This window comes from Rattus norvegicus, chromosome 16 (assembly GCF_036323735.1).
Source record: "Rattus norvegicus strain BN/NHsdMcwi chromosome 16, GRCr8, whole genome shotgun sequence".
Classification (NCBI taxonomy): Eukaryota; Metazoa; Chordata; class Mammalia; order Rodentia; family Muridae; genus Rattus; species Rattus norvegicus.
In genome coordinates, this window is record NC_086034.1 from 21,775,937 (window position 1) to 21,798,345 (window position 22,409).

The window sequence follows — 22,409 nt, forward strand, 5'->3', positions numbered from 1 at the left end:
GACCCCTCCCTCTCAGGAGGCAGCCCATAAAATACAGGATGCCCATGATAGACTCTACAGACCCAAGAAGGTAGAAAAAGAAGGGCACAAGAAAGGATATTTGAGAATATAGAATGGTCATGGAAGGCATATGGATGGATGAAAGGAGCTGATTAAGAAAGGAGATAGAAAGGGATAGGGTCAGGCAGGGTTCAGTGTGGGAAGGAGGAGGGAACCATGATAATGAATGGAGATCTGTAACTTGTAAGGGTGTTGAGTGAGGGTACAACCTCAGAGAGAGAGACAGAGAATGGGATAGGGGAGGCACACAAGAATCAGTGGAGGTTGTGAATCATAGCCTTGGGGATACAGAGCCTGGGGTGACTGGCTCTTCTAGCTACGCAGGAAGCCCACTGGAGCAATTCGAACATCAACCCAACCACAAAACTTTAAATCCAATTTTTTTCCTGTCTACAGTCAATGAAGGAACAGGGCTGGAGGAGAGACTGAGGGAAAAGCCAACCACCAGCCTACCCAACTTGAAACCCATCGCATTGTCAAGCAACAGTCCCTGACACTACTAATAATACCCTGTTATGCTTGCAGACAGAGTCTAGCATAGGCTGTCCCATGAGAGGGTTCACCCAGAAGCTGACTTAGATGAACACTCCCAGCTAAAATTGGATGGATCTTGAAGACTGTCATGGAAAAATAAGTGGAAGGATTGCAGTCCCTCAGACGATAAGAATGCCACAGGAAGACTAACCAAATCACCTGACCTGGACTCTTAGGGCTCTTAGAGACTGAACCACCAACCAAAGAACATACAGAGGCTGGTCCTAAGCCTCCACACACATAGGTAGGAGATGTGCAGCTTGATCTTTGTGTGAGTCCCAAACAATTACAGCATGGGTTATCCTAAAGGATGTTGCCTGTATGCAGAATAGGTTCTTCTAGCTAGATTGTGTCCTCTGACTCAGTGGGAGAGGAAGGGATAAGTCTCACAGAGACTTCATGTTCCAGGGTGGGAAGATAACCAAATGGCCCCTACCCACTGAGAGGAGAAGGATTGTGGGGCACAAGGGAACAATTATGGGAGAGGCTGACAGGGAGGGGGCAGTGAGCAGGATGTAAAGTAAATAAGTAAATATTAAAATTGAAAATAATTGAAAAAAGTTTCCAGGAAGCATCACATGGCACAACTGAGACTCCAATGAAACAATCAATTTTTACTTCAGTCTACAATCAGACTGAACATTTTATTTTAAAATTTATATATATGATCAATTCTCCCACACAGACTGTGTTTTGATATTCCAATCGATCCTGGAGGAGCATCAAGGGTCTAGGGATCAGGAGCCGCAGCCACTAGAAGAAAAAGAAGAATTATTAACAGTATCATCAGGCACATCACTGGTGATATTGTCATGCCCAGCATCAACAACATCAGTGTCATTATCATCTGGATCAATGTAGAGAGAAACAGTGAGAAGGTGGATGCTTCTCTTGTTATTTTTAATCTCAGAAGTTGCTTCTTTTGGAATGTTGCGGTCAAAGGCTATGCTAACTTCAGAAGTCAGAGTTCAGAATGACAGCGATAAATAGACAATAACATTTAACAGGAAGTTTTCCCGGCTTAGTCATTCAGGAAACACATGTTTTCACTGGAAGTGACAATAATCTCCTCATTCTAGAATAGGAAACATCCAAGTAGGAAAAAATATTACCTGGTCAGTTGTATTTCTCTAAACTGGATTTGTTACATTATGAAAATTATTTTCTATAAATTGAGAAAAAATAAATTTTTCAGGTTCTAGGTTATGCGTAAATAGCCCTATAGAAGTATGAAATTTATTAACAAAAGAGACCTAGGTTTCTACTAAAACAATCTTAATCTATTTTAAGCTACTATTTTAGTTTAACTTACCTGGTCCGACTCTCTTCTTAGTGGGAGCTCCTTGGCCATTTTCTTCATGCCATGCTTGTTGAATTTGGATTTTCATCCATGTTATGATGGATAAGAGTGAGGATATAAGCCATATGAAGAGCAAAAAAGGTATGCGTGGTATCTCTGTTGCCCGAAGATATCCACTCTCCCTGAGAAGGTTCAAGCTGTGGTTTATTGGTTCAGCTCGTGCGGAAGCATGAAAAATATCCTCAGCACCCTGAGTAGCAGGCAGACCTTCTTCTACGTCAGGAGTAAAAGAAGATTCCTCATCTGAAGTAGCAGAATCAAATATTTCTTCTTCACTAAGGGATATCAAAAGAGTCAGGTTAGTCATTTGAATGGAGTCAAGGGAATAACAAGTGCAGGAACCAGGAGTGGGCTCTGGGTCAGCATGGGGTTTGTACCTTGTACTCTCCTTGTAAAGAGGTAAATCAACTACATAATCCAATCCAATGTGACTAGCTGGTCCTGAGTCATGACTCTCAACTAACACACTACTGTCAGCAGCACATGTAACAGACAGCCGAGGTTCAAGAGCAGCCAGACAGTCAGCAACAATGGCAGGATCTGTAGGCTCAGCATCAATAGCAGCCATACTGTCAGCAGGGTGGGTGGACATACTGGACTCAGGCTGAACAGCAGGCAGACAGTCAGCAGTACTGGAGCAATTAGTATGTTCAGGCTCAACAGCAGTCAGAATGTCAGCATGGTGGGTGGCCATAGTTGGCTCTGGCTCAGCAGAGTCCAGACAGTCAGCAGCTTTGGTGGAATTAGTCCGCTCAGGCTCAACAGCTGCCAAACTGTCAGCAGGCTGGGTGGACAGGGTTGTCTCAGACCCAACAGCAGCCTGACAGTCAGCGGCATTGGTAGAAATAGTCGTATCAGGCTCAAGGTCGTCCAGACAGTCAGCAGCAATGTTGGAATTAGGCAGCTCAGGCTCATCAACTGCCATACTGTCAGCAGGGTGGATGGATTTGGTTGACTCGGGATCAACAGCACCCAGAAAGTCAGCAGCTTTGGTGGAATTAGTCAGTTCAGGCTCAATAGCTACCAAACTGTCAGCAGGGTGTGGGGACATATATGACTCAGGCTGAACAGAATCCAGACAGTCAGCAGGGTGGTTTGACCTAGTTAGCTCAGGCTGAACAGTAGCCAGACAATCAGCAGCTTTGGTGGAAAAAGTAGGCTCAGGCTCAACAGATGCCAAAGTGTCAGCAGGCTGGGTGGACATGGTTGGCTCAGCCTTGAGAGAAGCCAGACAGTCAGCAGCTTTATTGGCATGAGACAGCTCATGCTCAAGAGCAGCCAGACTGTCGGAACGGTGGGTGGGCATAGCTGGCTCTTGTTCAATAGAGTGCAGACCGTCAGCAGCATTGGTAGAATTATTATGTTCAAGCTCAACAGCTGCCAAACTGTCAGCAGGCTGGGTGGACATGGTTGTCTCAGTCCCAACAGAAGCCAGACAATCAGTAGCATTGGTGGAATTAATCAGCTCAGCCTTGAGAGAAGCCAGACAGCCAGCATCTTTGTTGGCATGAGACAGCTCATGCTCAAGAGCAGCCAGACTGTCGGCACGGTGGGTGGACATAGCTGGCTCTGGCTCAACATAGGCCAGGCAGTCAGCAGCACTGGAGGATTTAGTCGACTCAGGCTCAAGAGCAGCCAGACAGTAAGCAGCATTGGTGGAATGTGTAGGCTCAAGCTCATCAGTAGCCATATTGTCAGCAGGGTGGGTGGACATAGTTGTCTCAGTCCCAACAGAAGCCAAACAATCAGTAGCATTGGTAGAATCAATTGACTCAGCCTTCTGAGAAGCCAGACAGTCAGCAGTGTTGTTGGAATTAGTCAGCTCATGCTCAAGAGCAGCCAGACTGTCGGAACGGTGGGTGGGCTTAGCTGGCTCTTGTTCAACAGAGTCCAGACCGTCAGCAGCATTGGTGGAACTATTATGTTCAGGCTCAACAGCTGCCACACTGTCAGCAGGCTGGGTGGACATGGTTGTCTCAGGCCCAACAGAAGACAGACAATCAGTAGCATTGATGGAATTAATCAGGTCAGTCTTGAGAGAAGGCAGACAGTCAGCATCTTTGTTGGCATGAGACAGCTCATGCTCAAGAGCAGCCAGACTGTCGGCATGGTGGGTGGACATACCTGGCTCTGGCTCAACATAGGCCAGACAGTCAGCAGCATTGGAGGATTTAGTCTACTCAGGCTCAAGAGCAGCCAGACAGTAAGCAGCGTTCGTCGAATTTGTAGTCTCAAGCTCATCAGTAACCATATTATCAGCTGGGTGTGTGGACATAGATGACTCAAGCTGAACAGAGTCCAGACAGCCAGCAGGGTGGGTTGACATAGTTAGCTCAGGCAGAACATTAGCCAGACAATCAGCAGCTCTGATGGAAATTGTAGGCTCAGGCTCAACAGCTGCCGAACTGTCAGCAGGCTGGGTGGACATGGTTGGCCCAGCCTTGAGAGAAGCCAGACAGTCAGCAGCTTTGTTGGCATGAGACAGCTCATGCTCAAGAGCAGCCAGACTGTCGGCATGGTGGGTGGACATACCTGGCTCTGGCTCAACATAGGCCAGACAGTCAGCAGCATTGGAGGATTTAGTCGACTCAGGCTCAAGAGCAGCCAGACAGTAAGAAGCGTTCGTCGAATTTGTAGTCTCAAGCTCATCAGTAGCCATATTATCAGCTGGGTGTGTGGACATAGATGACTCAAGCTGAACAGAGTCCAGACAGCCAGCAGGGTGGGTTGACATAGTTAGCTCAGGCAGAACATTAGCCAGACAATCAGCAGCTCTGATGGAAATTGTAGGCTCAGGCTCAACAGCTGCTGAACTGTCAGCAGGCTGGGTGGACATGGTTGGCTCAGCCTTGAGAGAAGCCAGACAGTCAGCAGCTTTGTTGGCATGAGACAGCTCATGCTCAAGAGCAGCCAGACTGTCGGCACGGTGGGTGGACATAGCTGGCTCTGGCTCAACGGAGTCCAGACTGTCAGCAGCATTGGTAGAATCATTATAGTCAGGCTCATGAGCAATAGGAATATCAGCAAGGTGGGTAGACATGGTTGTCTCAGACCCAACAGAAGCCAGAATATCAGCAACATTGGAGGAATTAGTCGACTGGGGCTCAGGAGCGGCCAGAAAGTAAGCAGCATTGGTGGAATGTGTAGGCTCAAGCTCATCAGTAGCCATATTGTCAGCAGGGTGGGTGGACATAGTTGTCTCAGTCCCAACAGAAGCCAAACAATCAGTAGCATTGGTAGAATCAATTGACTCAGCCTTCTGAGAAGCCAGACAGTCAGCAGTGTTGTTGGAATTAGTCAGCTCATGCTCAAGAGCAGCCAGGCTGTCGGCACGGTAGGTGGGCTTAGATGGCTCTTGTTCAACAGAGTCCTTACCGTCAGCAGTATTGGTGGAATTATTATGTTCAGGCTCAACAGCTGCCAAATTGTCAGTAGGCTGGGTGGACATGGTTGTCTCAGTCCCAACAGAAGCCAGACAATCAGTAGCATTGGTGGAATTAATCAGCTCAGCCTTGAGAGAAGCCAGACAGTCAGCATCTTTGTTGGCATGAGACAGCTCATGCTCAAGAGCAGCCAGACTGTCGGCATGGTGGGTGGACATAGCTGGCTCTGGCTCAACATAGGCCAGACAGTCAGCAGCATTGGAGGATTTAGTCGACTCAGGCTCAAGAGCAGCCAGTGTGTCAGCAGGGTGATTGGACATAGTTGGCTCTGGTTCCACATCAGGCAGACTGTCAGCAGGGTGGGTGGACATGTTTGGCTCAGGCTCAAGGTCAGCCAGACAGTCAGCAGCTTTGGTAGAAGTATTATGTGCAGGCTCGTCAGCAGTCAGAATGTCAGCAGGGTGGGTGGACATAGTCGGCTCAGGCTCAACAGCTGCCATACTGTCAGCAGGGATGGTGGACATAGCGGGCTCTGGTGCAACAGCAGCCCGACAGTCAGCGGCATTGGTAGAAATAGTCGGATCAGGCTCAAGGTCAGCCAGACAGTCAGCAGTGTTGTTGAAATTAGTCAGCTCAGGCTCAAGAGCAGCCAGAGTGTCAGCAGGGTGGGTGGACATAGTTGGCTCTGGTTCCACATCTGGCAGACAGTCAGCAGGGTAGGTGGACATAGTTGGCTCTGGTGCAACAGCAGCCTGAAAGTCAGCGGCATTGGTAGAAATACTCGGATCAGGCTCAAGGTCAGCCAGCCAGTCAGCAGTGTTGTTGAAATTGGTCAGCTCAGGCTCAAGAGCAGCCAGAGTGTCAGCAGGGTGGGTGGACATAGTTGGCTCTGGTTCCACATCAGGCAGACTGTCAGCAGGGTGGGTGGACATGTTTGGCTCAGGCTCAAGGTCAGCCTGACAGTCAGCAGCTTTGGTAGAAGTATTATGTGCAGGCTCGTCAGCAGTCAGAATGTCAGCAGGGTGGGTGGACATAGTCGGCTCAGGCTCAACAGCTGCCATACTGTCAGCAGGGTTGGTGGACATAGCGGGCTCTGGTGCAACAGCAGCCCGACAGTCAGCGGCATTGGTAGAAATAGTCGGATCAGGCTCAAGGTCAGCCAGACAGTCAGCAGTGTTGTTGAAATTAGTCAGCTCAGGCTCAAGAGCAGCCAGAGTGTCAGCAGGGTGGGTGGACATAGTTGGCTCTGGTTCCACATCTGGCAGACAGTCAGCAGGGTAGGTGGACATAGTTGGCTCTGGTACAACAGCAGCCTGAAAGTCAGCGGCATTGGTAGAAATACTCGGATCAGGCTCAAGGTCAGCCAGCCAGTCAGCAGTGTTGTTGAAATTGGTCAGCTCAGGCTCAAGAGCAGCCAGAGTGTCAGCAGGGTGGGTGGACATAGTTGGCTCTGGTTCCACATCAGGCAGACTGTCAGCAGGGTGGGTGGACATGTTTGGCTCAGGCTCAAGGTCAGCCCGACAGTCAGCAGCTTTGGTAGAAGTATTATGTGCAGGCTCGTCAGCAGTCAGAATGTCAGCAGGGTGGGTGGACATAGTCGGCTCAGGCTCAACAGCTGCCAGACTGTCAGCAGGGTTGGTGGACATAGCGGGCTCTGGTGCAACAGCAGCCCGACAGTCAGCGGCATTGGTAGAAATAGTCGGATCAGGCTCAAAGTCAGCCAGACAGTCAGCAGTGTTGTTGAAATTAGTCAGCTCAGGCTCAAGAGCAGCCAGAGTGTCAGCAGGGTGGGTGGACATAGCGGGCTCTGGTGCAACAGCAGCCTGAAAGTCAGCGGCATTGGTAGAAATAGTCGGATCAGGCTCAAGGTCAGCCAGCCAGTCAGCAGTGTTGTTGAAATTGGTCAGCTCAGGCTCAAGAGCAGCCAGAGTGTCAGCAGGGTGGGTGGACATAGTTGGCTCTGGTTCCACATCAGGCAGACTGTCAGCAGGGTGGGTGGACCTGTTTGGCTCAGGCTCAAGGTCAGCCCGACAGTCAGCAGCTTTGGTAGAATTATTATGTTCAGGCTCATCAGCAGTCAGAATGTCAGCAGGGTGGGTGGACATAGTCGGCTCAGGCTCAACAGCTGCCATACTGTCAGCAGGGTTGGTGGACATAGCGGGCTCTGGTGCAACAGCAGCCCGACAGTCAGCGGCATTGGTAGAAATCGTTGGATCAGGCTCAAGGTCAGCCAGACAGTCAGCAGTGTTGTTGAAATTAGTCAGCTCAGGCTCAAGAGCAGCCAGAGTGTCAGCAGGGTGGGTAGACATAGTTGGCTCTGGTTCCACATCTGGCAGACAGTCAGCAGGGTAGGTGGACATAGTTGGCTCTGGTACAACAGCAGCCTGAAAGTCAGCGGCATTGGTAGAAATACTCGGATCAGGCTCAAGGTCAGCCAGCCAGTCAGCAGTGTTGTTGAAATTGGTCAGCTCAGGCTCAAGAGCAGCCAGAGTGTCAGCAGGGTGGGTGGACATAGTTGGCTCTGGATCCACATCAGGCAGACTGTCAGCAGGGTGGGTGGACATGTTTGGCTCAGGCTCAAGGTCAGCCCGACAGTCAGCAGCTTTGGTAGAAGTATTATGTGCAGGCTCGTCAGCAGTCAGAATGTCAGCAGGGTGGGTGGACATAGTCGGCTCAGGCTCAACAGCTGCCATACTGTCAGCAGGGTTGGTGGACATAGCGGGCTCTGGTGCAACAGCAGCCCGACAGTCAGCGGCATTGGTAGAAATAGTCGGATCAGGCTCAAAGTCAGCCAGACAGTCAGCAGTGTTGTTGAAATTAGTCAGCTCAGGCTCAAGAGCAGCCAGAGTGTCAGCAGGGTGGGTGGACATAGCGGGCTCTGGTGCAAAAGCAGCCTGAAAGTCAGCGGCATTGGTAGAAATAGTCGGATCAGGCTCAAGGTCAGCCAGCCAGTCAGCAGTGTTGTTGAAATTGGTCAGCTCAGGCTCAAGAGCAGCCAGAGTGTCAGCAGGGTGGGTGGACATAGTTGGCTCTGGTTCCACATCAGGCAGACTGTCAGCAGGGTGGGTGGACCTGTTTGGCTCAGGCTCAAGGTCAGCCCGACAGTCAGCAGCTTTGGTAGAATTATTATGTTCAGGCTCATCAGCAGTCAGAATGTCAGCAGGGTGGGTGGACATAGTCGGCTCAGGCTCAACAGCTGCCATACTGTCAGCAGGGTTGGTGGACATAGCAGGCTCTCGTGCAACAGCAGCCTGAAAGTCAGCGGCATTGGTAGAAATCGTCGGATCAGGCTCAAGGTCAGCCAGACAGTCAGCAGTGTTGTTGGAATTAGTCAGTTCAGGCTCAAGAGCAGCCAGAGTGTCAGCAGGGTGATTGGACATAGTTGGCTCTGGTTCCACATCAGGCAGACTGTCAGCAGGGTGGGTGGACATGTTTGGCTCAGGCTCAAGGTCAGCCAGACAGTCAGCAGTGTTGTTGAAAGTAGTCAGCTCAGGCTCAAGAGCAGCCAGAGTGTCAGCAGGGTGGGTGGACATAGTTGGCTCTGGTTCCACATCAGGCAGACAGTTAGCAGGGTGGGTGGACATAGTTGGCTCTGGTGCAACAGCAGCCTGAAAGTCAGCGGCATTGGTAGAAATCGTCGGATCAGGCTCAAGGTCAGCCAGACAGTCAGCAGTGTTGTTGGAATTAGTCAGCTCACGCTCAAGAGCAGCCAGACAGTCAGTAGCATTTGTAGAATTTGTTGGGTCAGGCTCGGCAGCATCCAGGCTGTCAGCAGTAGAGGTGGAAGCTTCACGATCAGCAGTAGCCTTAGGAATAGAATTTCTATGCTCAGAAGACACAGCATAGAAATTATCTGTTTTATATTTTTCATCCTAAAACGAAAATTAGCAGTGATACTTTTGATTGAAAATTTACTGATTTTATTCATTCTATCACCCTTCTGATAATGTCAGAACCTGGATTCATAGTCCCCAAACTATTTGTGTATTCTGTCGAAAGTTAGCACTACATTCAGTGACATTCAGTGAAGTCTGCTTCCTGTCTGCTTGAGTAATTGGCCCAGAGTTTTTCAAAGTCTTTACTGTGGATCTCTTTAGGTTTATACTTAGATTTCTTCTGCTCTTTGCTACCTGAAGTCATTTTTCCTTGTAAGATGGAAATATATAAATAGAAAGGACAAAATGTGACTCTTGGCCTCCGATGTTTTGCTCTGCTCTTCCTCTAAATAGTGATTTTGTAATATTCTCTTTCCTTCATATTCTATGGTTCATTCTGCACTGAAACTCTCCAAGTAAAAAGGCCACCTCCCTCCCTCTGCCCCTCCTTCCCTCCTCTCTCTCTCTCTCTCTCTCTCTCTCTCTCTCTCTCTCTCTCCGTCTTTTTGTACTTTCTGCTGCCCTACCCCTCAAGTAGCCACTTTTCTTATTCTTTCGTGAGAGAGTTGGGAATATTCTTTATACCAAATCTTTCTCTGGATAATCACCTTCTCTTTCATGCAATTAAGCATCATTTTTAAACGAGGTGCTTCATTCTATAAACTAAGGTTACATTGATTACTTAGCATTAAGGGTGGGTACTAAGGAAATGTCTACATTCCAGTTTGAGAGATTAAAGGTCTGTGCAAAGGCTGAACCACAGCAATTAGTAGAAATTTGTTTATAAGTAAACAACGCAATCTGGGAGGAGGGCACAGTATCGTCAACTATTCTGTAACATCATGACTATTGCTACACTTACAGGATGTATATTAAGACCTCATCCAGCACCTCTGTGGTGGCTTGAATGTCAACAGCCCCATAGGCTCACATTATGCTTGCTGTGCAGAGCGCTGAATTATTTTCAAAAGGAGTAGGTGGTGGGGCTGTTTTGTAGTAAAACTGTTGCCAGGATGAGGTTTAAGATTTCAATAGAGAGACAGAGCTGGAAACAGAGTAGAACAACAGTGCTTTCTTTTGGCATCTGAGACACCGCCAGAACCTGAAGGGACTGACCATATAAACAGTTCTCTACACCCAAATCCCGTGGGAGGGAGAGCTAAACCTTCAGAGAGGCAGACATGCCTGGGAAACCAGAAGAGACTGCACTCTGCACACATTACTGACTCCAAAGGAAAACACCAAACGCCATCTGGAACCCTGGTGCACAGAAGCTCCCAGAAAGGGCGGCTCAGAACTTCCTGGTGGCTGCCGCCGCGGAGAGCTCATAAGCAACACCCCATGAGCAACCTTGAGCCTCCGGATCACAGGTAAGACCAACTTTTCTGCTCCAAGTGACCTGCCTGGTGAATTCAGGGCACAGGCCCACAGGAACAGCTGAAGACCTGTAGATAGGAAAAACTACACGCCCCAAAGCAGAACACTCTGTTCCCATAACTGGCTGAAAGAAAACAGGAAAACAGGTCTACAGCACTCCTGAAAAACAGGCATATAGGACAGTCTAGCCACTGTCAGAAATAGCAGAACAAAGTAACACTAGAGATAATCTGATGGCGAGAGGCAAGCACAGGAACCCAAGCAACAGAAACCAAGACTACATGGCATCATCGGAGCCCAATTCTCCCACCAAAGCAAACACAAAATATCCAAACACACAAGAAAAGCAAGATCTAGTTTCAAAATCATATTTGATCATGATGCTGGAGAACTTCCAGAAAGACGTGAATAACTCCCTTAGAGAACAAGTAGAAGCCGACAGAGAGGAATCACAAAAATCCCTGAAAGAATTCCAGGAAAACATAAATAAACAAGTAGAAGCCCATAGAGAGGAGTCACAAAAATCCCTGAAAGAATTCCAGGAAAACACAATCAAACAGTTGAAGGAATTGAAAATGGAAATAGAAGCAATCAAGAAAGAATACATGGAAACAACCCTGGAAATACAAAACCTAAAGAAGAGACAAGGAGCTGTAGATACGAGCTTCACCAGCAGAATACAAGATATGGAAGAGAGAATCTCAGGAGCAGAAGATTCCATAGAAATCATCGACTCAACAGTCAAAGATAATGTAAAGCGGAAAAAGCTACTGGTCCAAAACATACAGGAAATCCAGGACTCAATGAGAAGATGAAACCTAAGGATAATAGGTATAGAAGAGAGTGAAGACTCCCAGCTCAAAGGACCAGTAAATATCTTCAACAAAATCATAGAAGAAATCTTCCCTAACCTAAAGAAAGAGATACCCATAAGCATACAAGAAGCCTACAGAACTCCAAATAGATTGGACCAGAAAAGAAACAGCTCCCGTCACATAATAGTCAAAACACCAAACGCACAAAATAAAGAAAGAATATTAAAAGCAGTAAGGGAAAAAGATCAAGTAACATAAAGGCAGACCTATCAGAATCACACAGACTTTTCGCCAGAAACTATAAAATCCAGAAGATCCTGGACAGATGTCATACAGAACCTAAGAGAACACAAATGCCAGCCCAGGTTACTGCATCCTGCAAAACTCTCAATTAACATAGATGAAGAAACCAACATATTCCAGGACAAAACCAAATTTACACACTATCTTTCTACAAATCCAGCACTACAAAGGATAATAAATGGTAAAGCCCAACATAAGGAGGCAAGAGATACCCTAGACGAAGCAAGAAACTAATCGTCTTGGCAACAAAACAAAGAGAAGAAAAGCGCACAAACATAACCTCATATCCAAATATGAATATAACAGGAAGCAATAATCACTATTCCTTAATATCTCTCAACATCAATGGCCTCAACTCCCCAATGAAAAGACATAGATTAACAAACTGGATACGCAACGAGGACCCTGCATTCTGCTGCCTACAGGAAACACACCTCAGAGACAAAGACAGACACTACCTCAGAGTGAAAGGCTGGAAAACAACTTTCCAAACAAATGGTCAGAAGAAGCAAGCTGGAGTAGCCATTCTAATGTCAAATAAAATCAATTTTCAACCAAAAGTCATCAAAAAAGATAAAGAAGGACACTTTATATTCATCAAAGGAAAAATCCACCAAGATGAACTCTCAATCCTAAATATCTATGCCCCAAATACAAGGGCACCTACATACATAAAAGAAACCTTACTAAAGCTCAAAACACACATTGCACCTCACACAATGATAGTAGGAGATTTCAACACCCCACTCTCATCAATGGACAGATCATGGAAAAAGAAATTAAACAGAGACCTAGACAGATTAAGAGAATTCATGAGCCAAATGGACTTAACGGATATTTATAGAACATTCTATCCTAAAGCAAAAGGATATACCTTCTTCTCAGCTCCTCATGGTACTTTCTTCAAAATTGACCATATAATTGGTCAAAAAACGGGCCTCAACATGTACAGAAAGATAGAAATAATCCCATGCATCTTATCAGACCACCATGGCCTAATGTTGGTCTTCAATAACAATAATGGAAGAATGTCCACATATACGTGGAAATAAAACAATGCTCTATTCAAAGATAACCAGGTCAAGGAAGAAATAAAGAAAGAAATTAAAGATTGCTTAGAATTTAATGAAAACGAAGGTACAACATACCCAAACTTATGGGACACAATGAAAGCTGTGCTATGAGGAAACTCATAACGCTGAGTGCCTGAAGAAAAAAACAGGAAAGAGCATATGTCAGCAGCTTGACAACACCCCTAAACGCTCTAGAACAAAAAGAAGCAAACACACCCAGGAGGAGTAGAATGCAGGAAATAATCAAACTCAGAGCTGAAATCAACCAAGTACAAACAAAAAGGAACATAGAAAGAATCAACAGAACCAAAAGTTGGTTCTTTGAGAAAATCAACAAGATAGATAAACCGTTAGCCAGACTAACTAGAGGACACAGAGAGTGTGTCCAAATTAACAAAATCAGAAATGAAAAGGGAGACATAACTACAGATTCAGACGAAATTCAAAAAATCATCAGATCTTAGTATAAAAGCCTGCATTCAACAAAACTTGAAAATCTGCAGGAAATGGACAATTTCCTAGACAGATACCAGGTACCAAAGTTAAATCAGGAACAGATAAACCAGTTAAACAACCCCATAACTCCTAAGGAAATAGAAGCAGTCATTAAAGGTCTCCCAACCAAAAAGGGCCCAGGTCCAGACGGATTCAGTGCAGAATTCTATCAGACCTTCATAGAAGACCTCATACCAATATTATCCAAACTATTCCACAAAAATGAAACAAATGGAGCACTACCGAATTCCTTCTATGAAGCCACAATTACTCTTATACCTAAACCACACAAAGACCCAACAAAGAAAGATAACCTCAGAACAATTTCCCTTATGAATATCGACGCAAGAATACTCAATAAATATCTGGCAAACCAAATCCAAGAGCACATCAAAACAATCATCCACTATGATCAAGTAGGCTTCATCCCAGGCATGCAGGGATTGTTTAATATACGGAAAACCATCAACGTGATCCATTATATAAACAAACTGAAAGAACAGAACCACATAATCATTTCATTAGATGCTGAGAAAGCATTTGACAAAATTCAACACCACTTCATGATAAAAGTCCTGGAAAGAATAGGAATCCAAGGCCCATACCTAAACATAGTAAAAGCCATATACAGCAAACCAGTTGCTAACATTAAACAATATGGAGAGAAACTTGAAGCAATCCCACTAAAATCAGGGACTAGACAAGGCTGCCCACTCTCTCCCTACTTATTCAATATAGTTCTTGAAGTTCTAGCCAGAGCAATCAGACAACAAATGGAGGTCAAGGGGATACAGATGGGAAAAGAAGAAGTCAAAATATCACTATTTGCAGATGATATGATAGTACATTTAAGTGATCCCAAAACGAACTACAAAAGCTGATAAACATTTTCAGCAAAGTGGTTGGGTATAAAATTAACTCAAATAAATCAGTAGCCTTCCTCTACACAAAAGAGAAAAAGCTGAGAAAGAAATTAGGGAAATAACACCCTTCATAATAGATCCAAATAATATAAAGTACCTCGGTGTGACTTTATCCAAGCAAGTAAAAGATCTGTACAATAAGAACTTCAAGATTCTGAAGAAAGAAATTGAAGAAGACCTCAGAAGATGGAAAGATCTTCCATGCTCATGGATTGGCAGGATTAATATAGTAAAAATGGCCATCTTACCAAAAGCAATCTACAGATTCAATGCAATCCCCATCAAAATACCAATCCAGTTCTTCAAAGAGTTAGAAAGAACAATTTGCAAATTCATCAACAAAAAGCCCAAGATAGCTAAAACTATCCTCAACAATAAAAGGACTTCAGGAGGAATCACTATCCCTGAACTCAAGCACTATTACAGAGCAATAATGATAAAAACTGCATGGTATTGGAACAGAGACAGACAGATAGACAAATGAAACAGAATTGAAGACCCAGAAATGAACCCACACACCTATGGGCACTTGATTTTTGACAAAGGAGCCAAAACCATCCAATGGAAAAAAGATAGCATTTTCAGCAAATGGTGCTGGTTCAACTGGAGGTCAACATGTAGAAGAATGCAGATCGATCCATGCTTATCACCCTGTACAAAGCTTAAGTCCAAGTGTATAAAGGACCTCCACATCAAACCAGATACACTCAAACTAATAGAAGAAAAACTAGGGAAGCATCTGGAACACATGGGCACTGGAAAAAATTTCCTGAACAAAACACCAATGGCTTATGCTCTAAGATCAAGAATCGACAAATGGGATCTCATAAAACTGCAAAGCTTCTGTAAGGCAAAGGACACTGTGGGTAGGACAAAACGGCCACCAACAGATTGGGAAAAGATCTTTACCAATCCTACAACAGATAGAGGCCTTACATCCAAAATATACAAAGAACTCAAGAAGTTAGACCGCAGCGAGACAAATAACCCTATTAAAAATTGGGGTTCAGAGCTAAACAAAGAATTCACAGCTGAGGAAGGCGAAATGGCTGAGAAACACCTAAAGTAATGTTCAACATCTTTAGTCATAATGGAAATGCAAATCAAAACAACCCTGAGATTTCACCTCACACCAGTGAGAATGGGTAAGATCAAAAACTCAGGTGACAGCAAATGCTGGCGAGGATGTGGAGAAAGAGGAACACTCCTCCATTGTTGGTGGGAAAGCAGACTGGTGCAACCATTCTGGAAATCAGTCTGGAGGTTCCTCAGAAAATTGGACATTGAACTGCCTGAGGATCCAGCTATACCTTTCTTGGGCACATACCCAAAAGTTGCCCCGACATATAAAAAAGACACGTGCTCCACTATGTTCATAGCAGCCTTATTTATAATAGCCAGAAGCTGGAAAGAACCCAGATGCCCTTCAACAGAGGAATGGATACAGAAAATATGGTACATCTACACAATGGAATATTACTCAGCTATCAAAAACAATGACTTTATGAAATTCGTAGGCAAATGGCTGCAACTGGAAAATATCATCCTGAGTGAGGCAACCCAATCACAGAAAAACACACATGGTATGCACTCATTGATAAGTGGCTATTAGCCCAAATGCTTGAATTACCCTAGATGCATAGAACAAATGAAACTCAAGACGGATGATCAAAATGTGAATGCTTCACTCCTTCTTTAAAAGGGGAACAAGAATACCCTTGGCAGGGAATAGAGCGGCAAAGATTAAAACAGACACAGAAGGAACACCCATTCAGAGCCTGCCCCACATGTGGCCCAATCATATACAGCCACCCAATTAGACAATATGGATAAAGCGATGAAGTGCATGCCGTCAGGATACGGATGTAGATCTCTCCTGAGAGACACAGCCAGAATACAGCAAATACATAGGCGAATGCCAGCAGCAAACCACTGAACTGAGAACGGGACCCCCGTTGAAGGAATCAGAGAAAGAACTCGATGAGCTCGAAGGAGCTCGAGACCCCTTATGAACAACAATGCCAAGCAACCAGAGCTTCCAGGGACTAAGCCACTACCTAAAGACTATACATGGACTGACCCTGGACTCTGGACTCTGACCTCATAGGTAGCAATAAATATTCTAGTAAGATCACCAGTGGAAGGGGAAGCCCTTGGTCCTGCTAAGACTGAACCCCCAGTGAACGTGATTGTTGGGGGGAGGGCAGCAATGGGAGGAGGATGGGGAGGGGAACACCCATAGAGAAGGGGAGGGGGAGGGATTGGGGGATGTTGGCCTAGAAACCAGGAAAGGGAATAACATTCGAAATGTAAATAAGAAATACTCAAGTTAATAAAAAAAAAGATTTCAATAGACTGGTGTCATTTCCACTAAGTTCTCTCTTTCCTGTGTAGGTCAAGATGTGATCTCTCAGCTGCTGCTTCATCGTCATGCTTGTCTGCCTGAATCATGATGGTGATTTCTGTATCCAATTTAACCAAGAGACCCACTTCACACCATCTCTTTCTTCTAAACATTTTCTTTCCCATGATATTTTTTACAACTATAGAAAGTGACTAACATAAGCATCAGCTAGTTACAATAAGAGTGTATTTAACAGAGTCTGAAGGATTCATTCAAAGCTGTGAAGTGGTGTTACCCAGGGGATTTGGTCACAAAATGTGTTATCAAATTCCATAAAGCTAGCTTAGATAGGATGCCCGGAACACTCGTTGATTTAAATAGATGAATTCAGGAAGTTGGGCTTGTGAATGCGTTTGATGCTGCATTGTAAATGGGAAGCCTCATTGACTCATACTGCATAAGAAATAAGATCTTCACATGTTTGTTCTTCCTTACACCTCAGGGAAACCCATAACATGGCAGTCTACTTTTGACTTTCAGTGCCAGGTTTGAGGATGATTTACGTTTCTTACTTGCAAAACTGACACGTCAAACATTCTCTGCATCAACAAGCAATATATCACAGAGAAGATTCAACAGAACAGGTGAAGGAGGACTGTTGATCAAAGAATAATGTTGAAGAAGCATGCATTTCCTCTTAGTGTTCACACTATTAAAATGGATCATGAGAGAATTTAAGTTCCTTGGATTTCCTGAGAAAGACAGACTTGAATATAGCAAACCATGGGGTATGTTACACACATAGTCATGTTTTCATATGCAATGTGTTACCAGACTACTTATCACTACCCCATTGAACCATCTGGCTGGCAAATATGCATATACACATGTGTGTGCACTTATACGCATGTATGTATTTCTAACTACATATGTGTACGTGAGAAGATGTGTATACATGCATATATATGAAAGTATATGTATATATGTATATATATGTATATATATTTACTGCTTTTAAAATAAAAGGAGAAAGATTGGTGTATAGCCGTTTAGAATAAAAATGAAATGTAGTAAGTGTGAATTTCTCATTCATGTGATCTTTTTCTTTCAGCCAAACTAGGCATCACCTTTGAAATGTGCCTGTGTCATTGTAAATCCTGCTGGCTGTACTTGTTTATAATGACTTATACCTGGTATTCCGCTAGCATGGGGTAGAGAACTGGTATTAACTAGCTAAGGTCTTTCATTTTTTTATTTTATACTCATTACACTGCATTTCCCATGTAGTCTTGTGGGAAGTCTTGTGTTCGTTTGGTTTTATTCAAATTTAACATCAGAAATGATGTTTAGTTTTACTTCAGTGACATTTATTCCTTGGAAGAATGGAAACTACCTTTGTCTTAGTTGTCTCTGTAAGATCCCACTGCTGTAATGATATTGTGGATTGTATTCTAATCATGGGCATATAAAATTTAGTTACTATATTCATCACCATTATTTGTACATTCCATAGCATCATAAAATTCTAGTTAGGATAAAATGTGTTTGCATTGGAAATTTTAGTTTAGAAAATTCTAATGACTTTTCACTGCAATAGAAGGTGATTGCCGAGTGAATTTCTGTTTATTAAAGTACCTGAGTTCTATGTCTTTGCTAAGTTCTTCCTAGAATAAAAATTACTCAGGTTCATCACCTGTAGTAGTTAATTGGAAACCAAATTGATCTAGGCATAAACGAAGAGCATTTGAGTTTGGTTTCTATAAATTTACAGTTTCTAATGATTCCATTATGTGTAATAATTATATCTGAACTTCCTCTTTCCTAATGATGAAATTAGAGGTCTAGAGGAAGGTAGTTAGCTACGTGTTGACAGTATGCAGTGGAGTAAGGAGTAAGTAGTGTGTGTAAGATCAGCAGACACACCCTTCTGCTTGCTTTGTAACTTCTGAAAGGGGATTTAAACAGGAAAGATGGCTGTTACTTTTGAATTTGTTTCTGTACTTTCTGTGACAAAATATCTGATGGGGAAAACCAGTCACTTATTTCAAGGAAGGAACAGGGAGGCCTGACTTTTGGCAGTACATTGTTGGTTCTCAAATGCTGGTAGACCGGGAAGCAGATAACACAGTACTGGTACCACAAGTAGTCATAGCCATTAAAATCTACCACTGAAAACCTTCTGCTAGCAAGGCCAGACCCCGAAAGTTAAACAATCTCCCATCAGTGGCCAAGTGTTCAATCACATGAACTCCCATCTCTTTGTCTGATCCTCCCATGCACTGCTTAGCATTTGTGTTAATGTTAAATAACCCCCCCCACACACACACACATGCAGAGTTTATCTACTGTCTGTCTGTTAATGCTAACCAAAGTGTAAATCATGCTACAAATGTGATAAACCTACTTGGCAGCCTGACTGATAACTTGAATTTGATACCTGAGACTGGAAACAGAGGAAGGGAAAGATTGATTCATACAAGTTATCTTTTGATACCCACAATTCAACTTACATTCTCCTACTCCCCAAATAAATTAAGAACAGGACGTCCTTGAACTGACAGAGACCACCCTGCCTGCTTTATGAGTTCGTGAATTAACTGTGTACACCAACATACCCAGCCACCTGTTGTGGGCACCCTGCCTATAAGTACTTTGGACTTCAATGGGTAAAACCAGAATGCTGAGGTCCTGTCCAGGAAGTTAAGAAATATCAGAAGACTGACTTCTTATTTCCCCTGATGATAATTTTAATCTTTTTGCCTATCAAACATATTAAATCCGTGTGCTGGAAAAGGGGCTGAGGAGTTTAAAACATTCATTGCTCCTCCAGGACACCTGGCTTTGCTTTGTAAAACACATAATATTGGTTGACAAAATTCTGGAACAACAAGAACAAAGGATGAAATGACCTCTTCTGATTTTTGTGGGAAGCACACGCACATGGTATACAGACAGAATACACGCAAAACATTCACACACATAAATCAGTCAATCCAAAGTAAATGAAACACAACTATGGTGGTTGCTTTCATGTTGACTGTACCTATTTCCAGGAGCATGTACTATTTGGTTTCTGTATTTTTATGACTTATCCTCAGTGAGTTAAAAACATGCTCATTTTCTGTTTTTTCTTCTGTTTCCATAGTCTAATTTACTATTATTACATTTTATGACAGTGATTCTCAACCTGTCTGTCATACCCTATTGGAGGAGGGCATAGAACAGTCTCACACAGGTTGGCAAAGACCTTCTGAAAATACCAATACGACATTACAGTTGATGATATTATCAATCTGACACTGATGCAGTAGCAACAAAACAGTTGTATGGTTGGGAATCACCACAGCATGAGGAACTGTATTAAAGGTCACAGCGTTAGGAAGGTTGAGAAGCACTGCCTAATGCAGTGACTGGCAAGGAGTGAGGATATGGAGAGTGTGAAGGGAATGCTCAAGGCTGATCTTTCTCTACTCGTTCACTATTTGCACTAGGAAGGCATAGGCACAAACACCCATCACTCCCCTTCACAAAAGGAAATAGGTTACTTCTCAAATTAGGGGAATTACCATTATGGATTTTTTTGCTTTCCATACATCAGGTACTGGCTCTCCTCGAGAACACACATAAACTCCAGATTTTCTAAAAATGTTTTGGATCTTCTTAGGTATTATATGGAATTTTCTTCCCGATTCTCCCTGCAATGCAGAGAAGAGAGTTTACTTTTTATTTGGTCTTGAAATTAACTCTATTCTTTTAGGATGCATGCTTTCAAATCAACAATGTTCTTTAGGAATTACAGGATATTGACACATGAAAATCAAAATTATTAAATATAAAATATCTTCTTATATGCCTATTTACAACTTAATAGGATACCATCAAGAAGTTAAAATATTTATGCTAGCCTAGATTAAGAGAAAATCATTAACTGACAAACTTGACCTTGTTCTTGTTGAGACTAAGCTTAATTCATTATCAGTCAATTATTCTGCTTCTAGTTTAAGATGATTATTCATATTAATGAGGCCCCTTCTAACAGTCTTACTCTTCCATTGTGGGGAATCACAAAATGCACAGTTTTCATTTACAAATAAATGGCAATTTAATTGCTAGCACTGTCCATACCATAGAACCGGTGAAACTGCTTTATAGAAACACATTGGTCCACTGAGTCACATTCAAAAATCATTAAATTGCCACTCTTCATTCACACAGCCCCTCACTATAGGGCTATAGGTTATATAGCAACAGGTTTCTTAACCTTGAGCAGCTCACAGTGATAAAGCAGCCTCAGACTGGATATCAAAATATCTAAGTAAAGCACTACAATATTTTAACTGTTTGAATGTGGCACAAAGAATATAAGTTTATATTATTTTAAAATCCATAAAGAAGAACTTAAATGGAAATATACAGTAATTGACTCCCTGCATCTAAAAATGCTGGATAATTGGGAAAAACACTTGTTGTTTTTCTAGATGAAGAGCTTTCAACATACCCTCATAGAATCAAATAGAAAATGCTCTATTCTCAGAAGACAAACTTGATGAACATATTACAAACTGCTACATAGCCACAATTTCTCCTTAGTGTAAATACACATGAAATAGAGAAACCAAGGAGATGCTCTCATACAGGATCCTAAAATAGCAGTGTCCAAAGGTAGATAAAAATTGCATGCATTTTCCTGAGGGTAAAGTCACTTAGGAGATTCATGGATTATAGAAATGTCTGGACTTACTAAGAAGTACTTATTATATATAAGTATACAGTAGCTATCATCAGACACACCAGGAGAGATCATCATATCTCATTATAGATAGTCGTCAGTCAACATGTGGTTGCAGGGAATTGGATTCATCAAGACCTCTGGAAGAGCAATCAGTGCTCTTTTTTTTTTTTTGTTTTTTTTTTTTTTGGTTTTTTTTTGGTTCTTTCAGTCAGTGCTCTTAACCACTGAGCCATCTCTCCGGCCCAGGAAAACCGATATGGGAGAGGGTGAGGGAAAAGGGATGGGGGCTCATGGACCGGAATCCAGGAAGGGGAAAAACATTGGAAAAGTAAGTAAAGAAATATATCTAATAAAAATTTTTTTAAAAAGAAATATTATGGTCTAGTAACAGTCACATTTTAAAATCAGTCGAACATGTACTCATTTCTGCAAACAATACTTGTCAAACATCAGACATCTTCTATTGTACGAGGACTGCGCTCAGTCTTCCACTCACTATGTCTTTTGAGTCCATTCTCTTATTGGCCACCACTACCCACAAGGACTTACTGCTCACTTGCAGTTTGTAGAAATCTCCACATCTACAATGTGGACTCCCTTGAACAATCTTTCCATATAAAACTGGGATAGTTACACTATTGCTGAATTATAACAAAATTCATAAGAAAATTAATTTCACAAAGAAGCATTTTACCTTCACAGAGGAGGTAGAGCTGACATTATCCACATTCACACACCTAGGAACAACAAAGGAGGGCTTGTCAGGGAGCCTTGAGAATAACAGCATGCAACATTCTTCCAACCTTGGTTATGTGGCTCAATCCCTTCTTCATGAATAAGAAACCCAGGCAAACTATCCAGTAAACTTCAGGGGATTCTCTCTCACCACCTCCTGCCTCACCATAAGTGCCCCAGGATTCAGATGCACATGAGATCCTCAAGACCTCATGTGGATTCTGAGAATCCAAACTTCCTTTCTCACAGACTCATGGCAAGCACTTTATCCACTGAATCATCTCCCTTCCTAAGGATGTTTGTCCATAACTCATGCTGTGTGGGAGATAATTGTTCAGCTTGTGATTATAGAAGAAATAAAGAAGCTGAAATCGGAGTACACAGAGGCAAAGAGAATGTC

General features: G+C 43.4%; 1 protein-coding gene across 1 annotated transcript; it reads right to left on the reverse strand.

Moving 5' to 3' along the window:
• Positions 1-4,130: 4,130 nt before the first annotated feature.
• On the reverse strand, positions 4,131-21,908 carry LOC134482483 (uncharacterized). The gene is made up of 2 exons (XM_063275952.1): positions 20,109-21,908; positions 4,131-9,209 (listed from the first exon to the last, which is right to left on the reverse strand). The coding sequence occupies exons 1-2, from the start codon at positions 20,109-20,111 to the stop codon at positions 4,131-4,133; spliced, it is 5,082 nt and encodes a 1,693-aa protein (XP_063132022.1). The 5' UTR covers positions 20,112-21,908.
• Between the last annotated feature and the right edge of the window lie 501 nt (positions 21,909-22,409).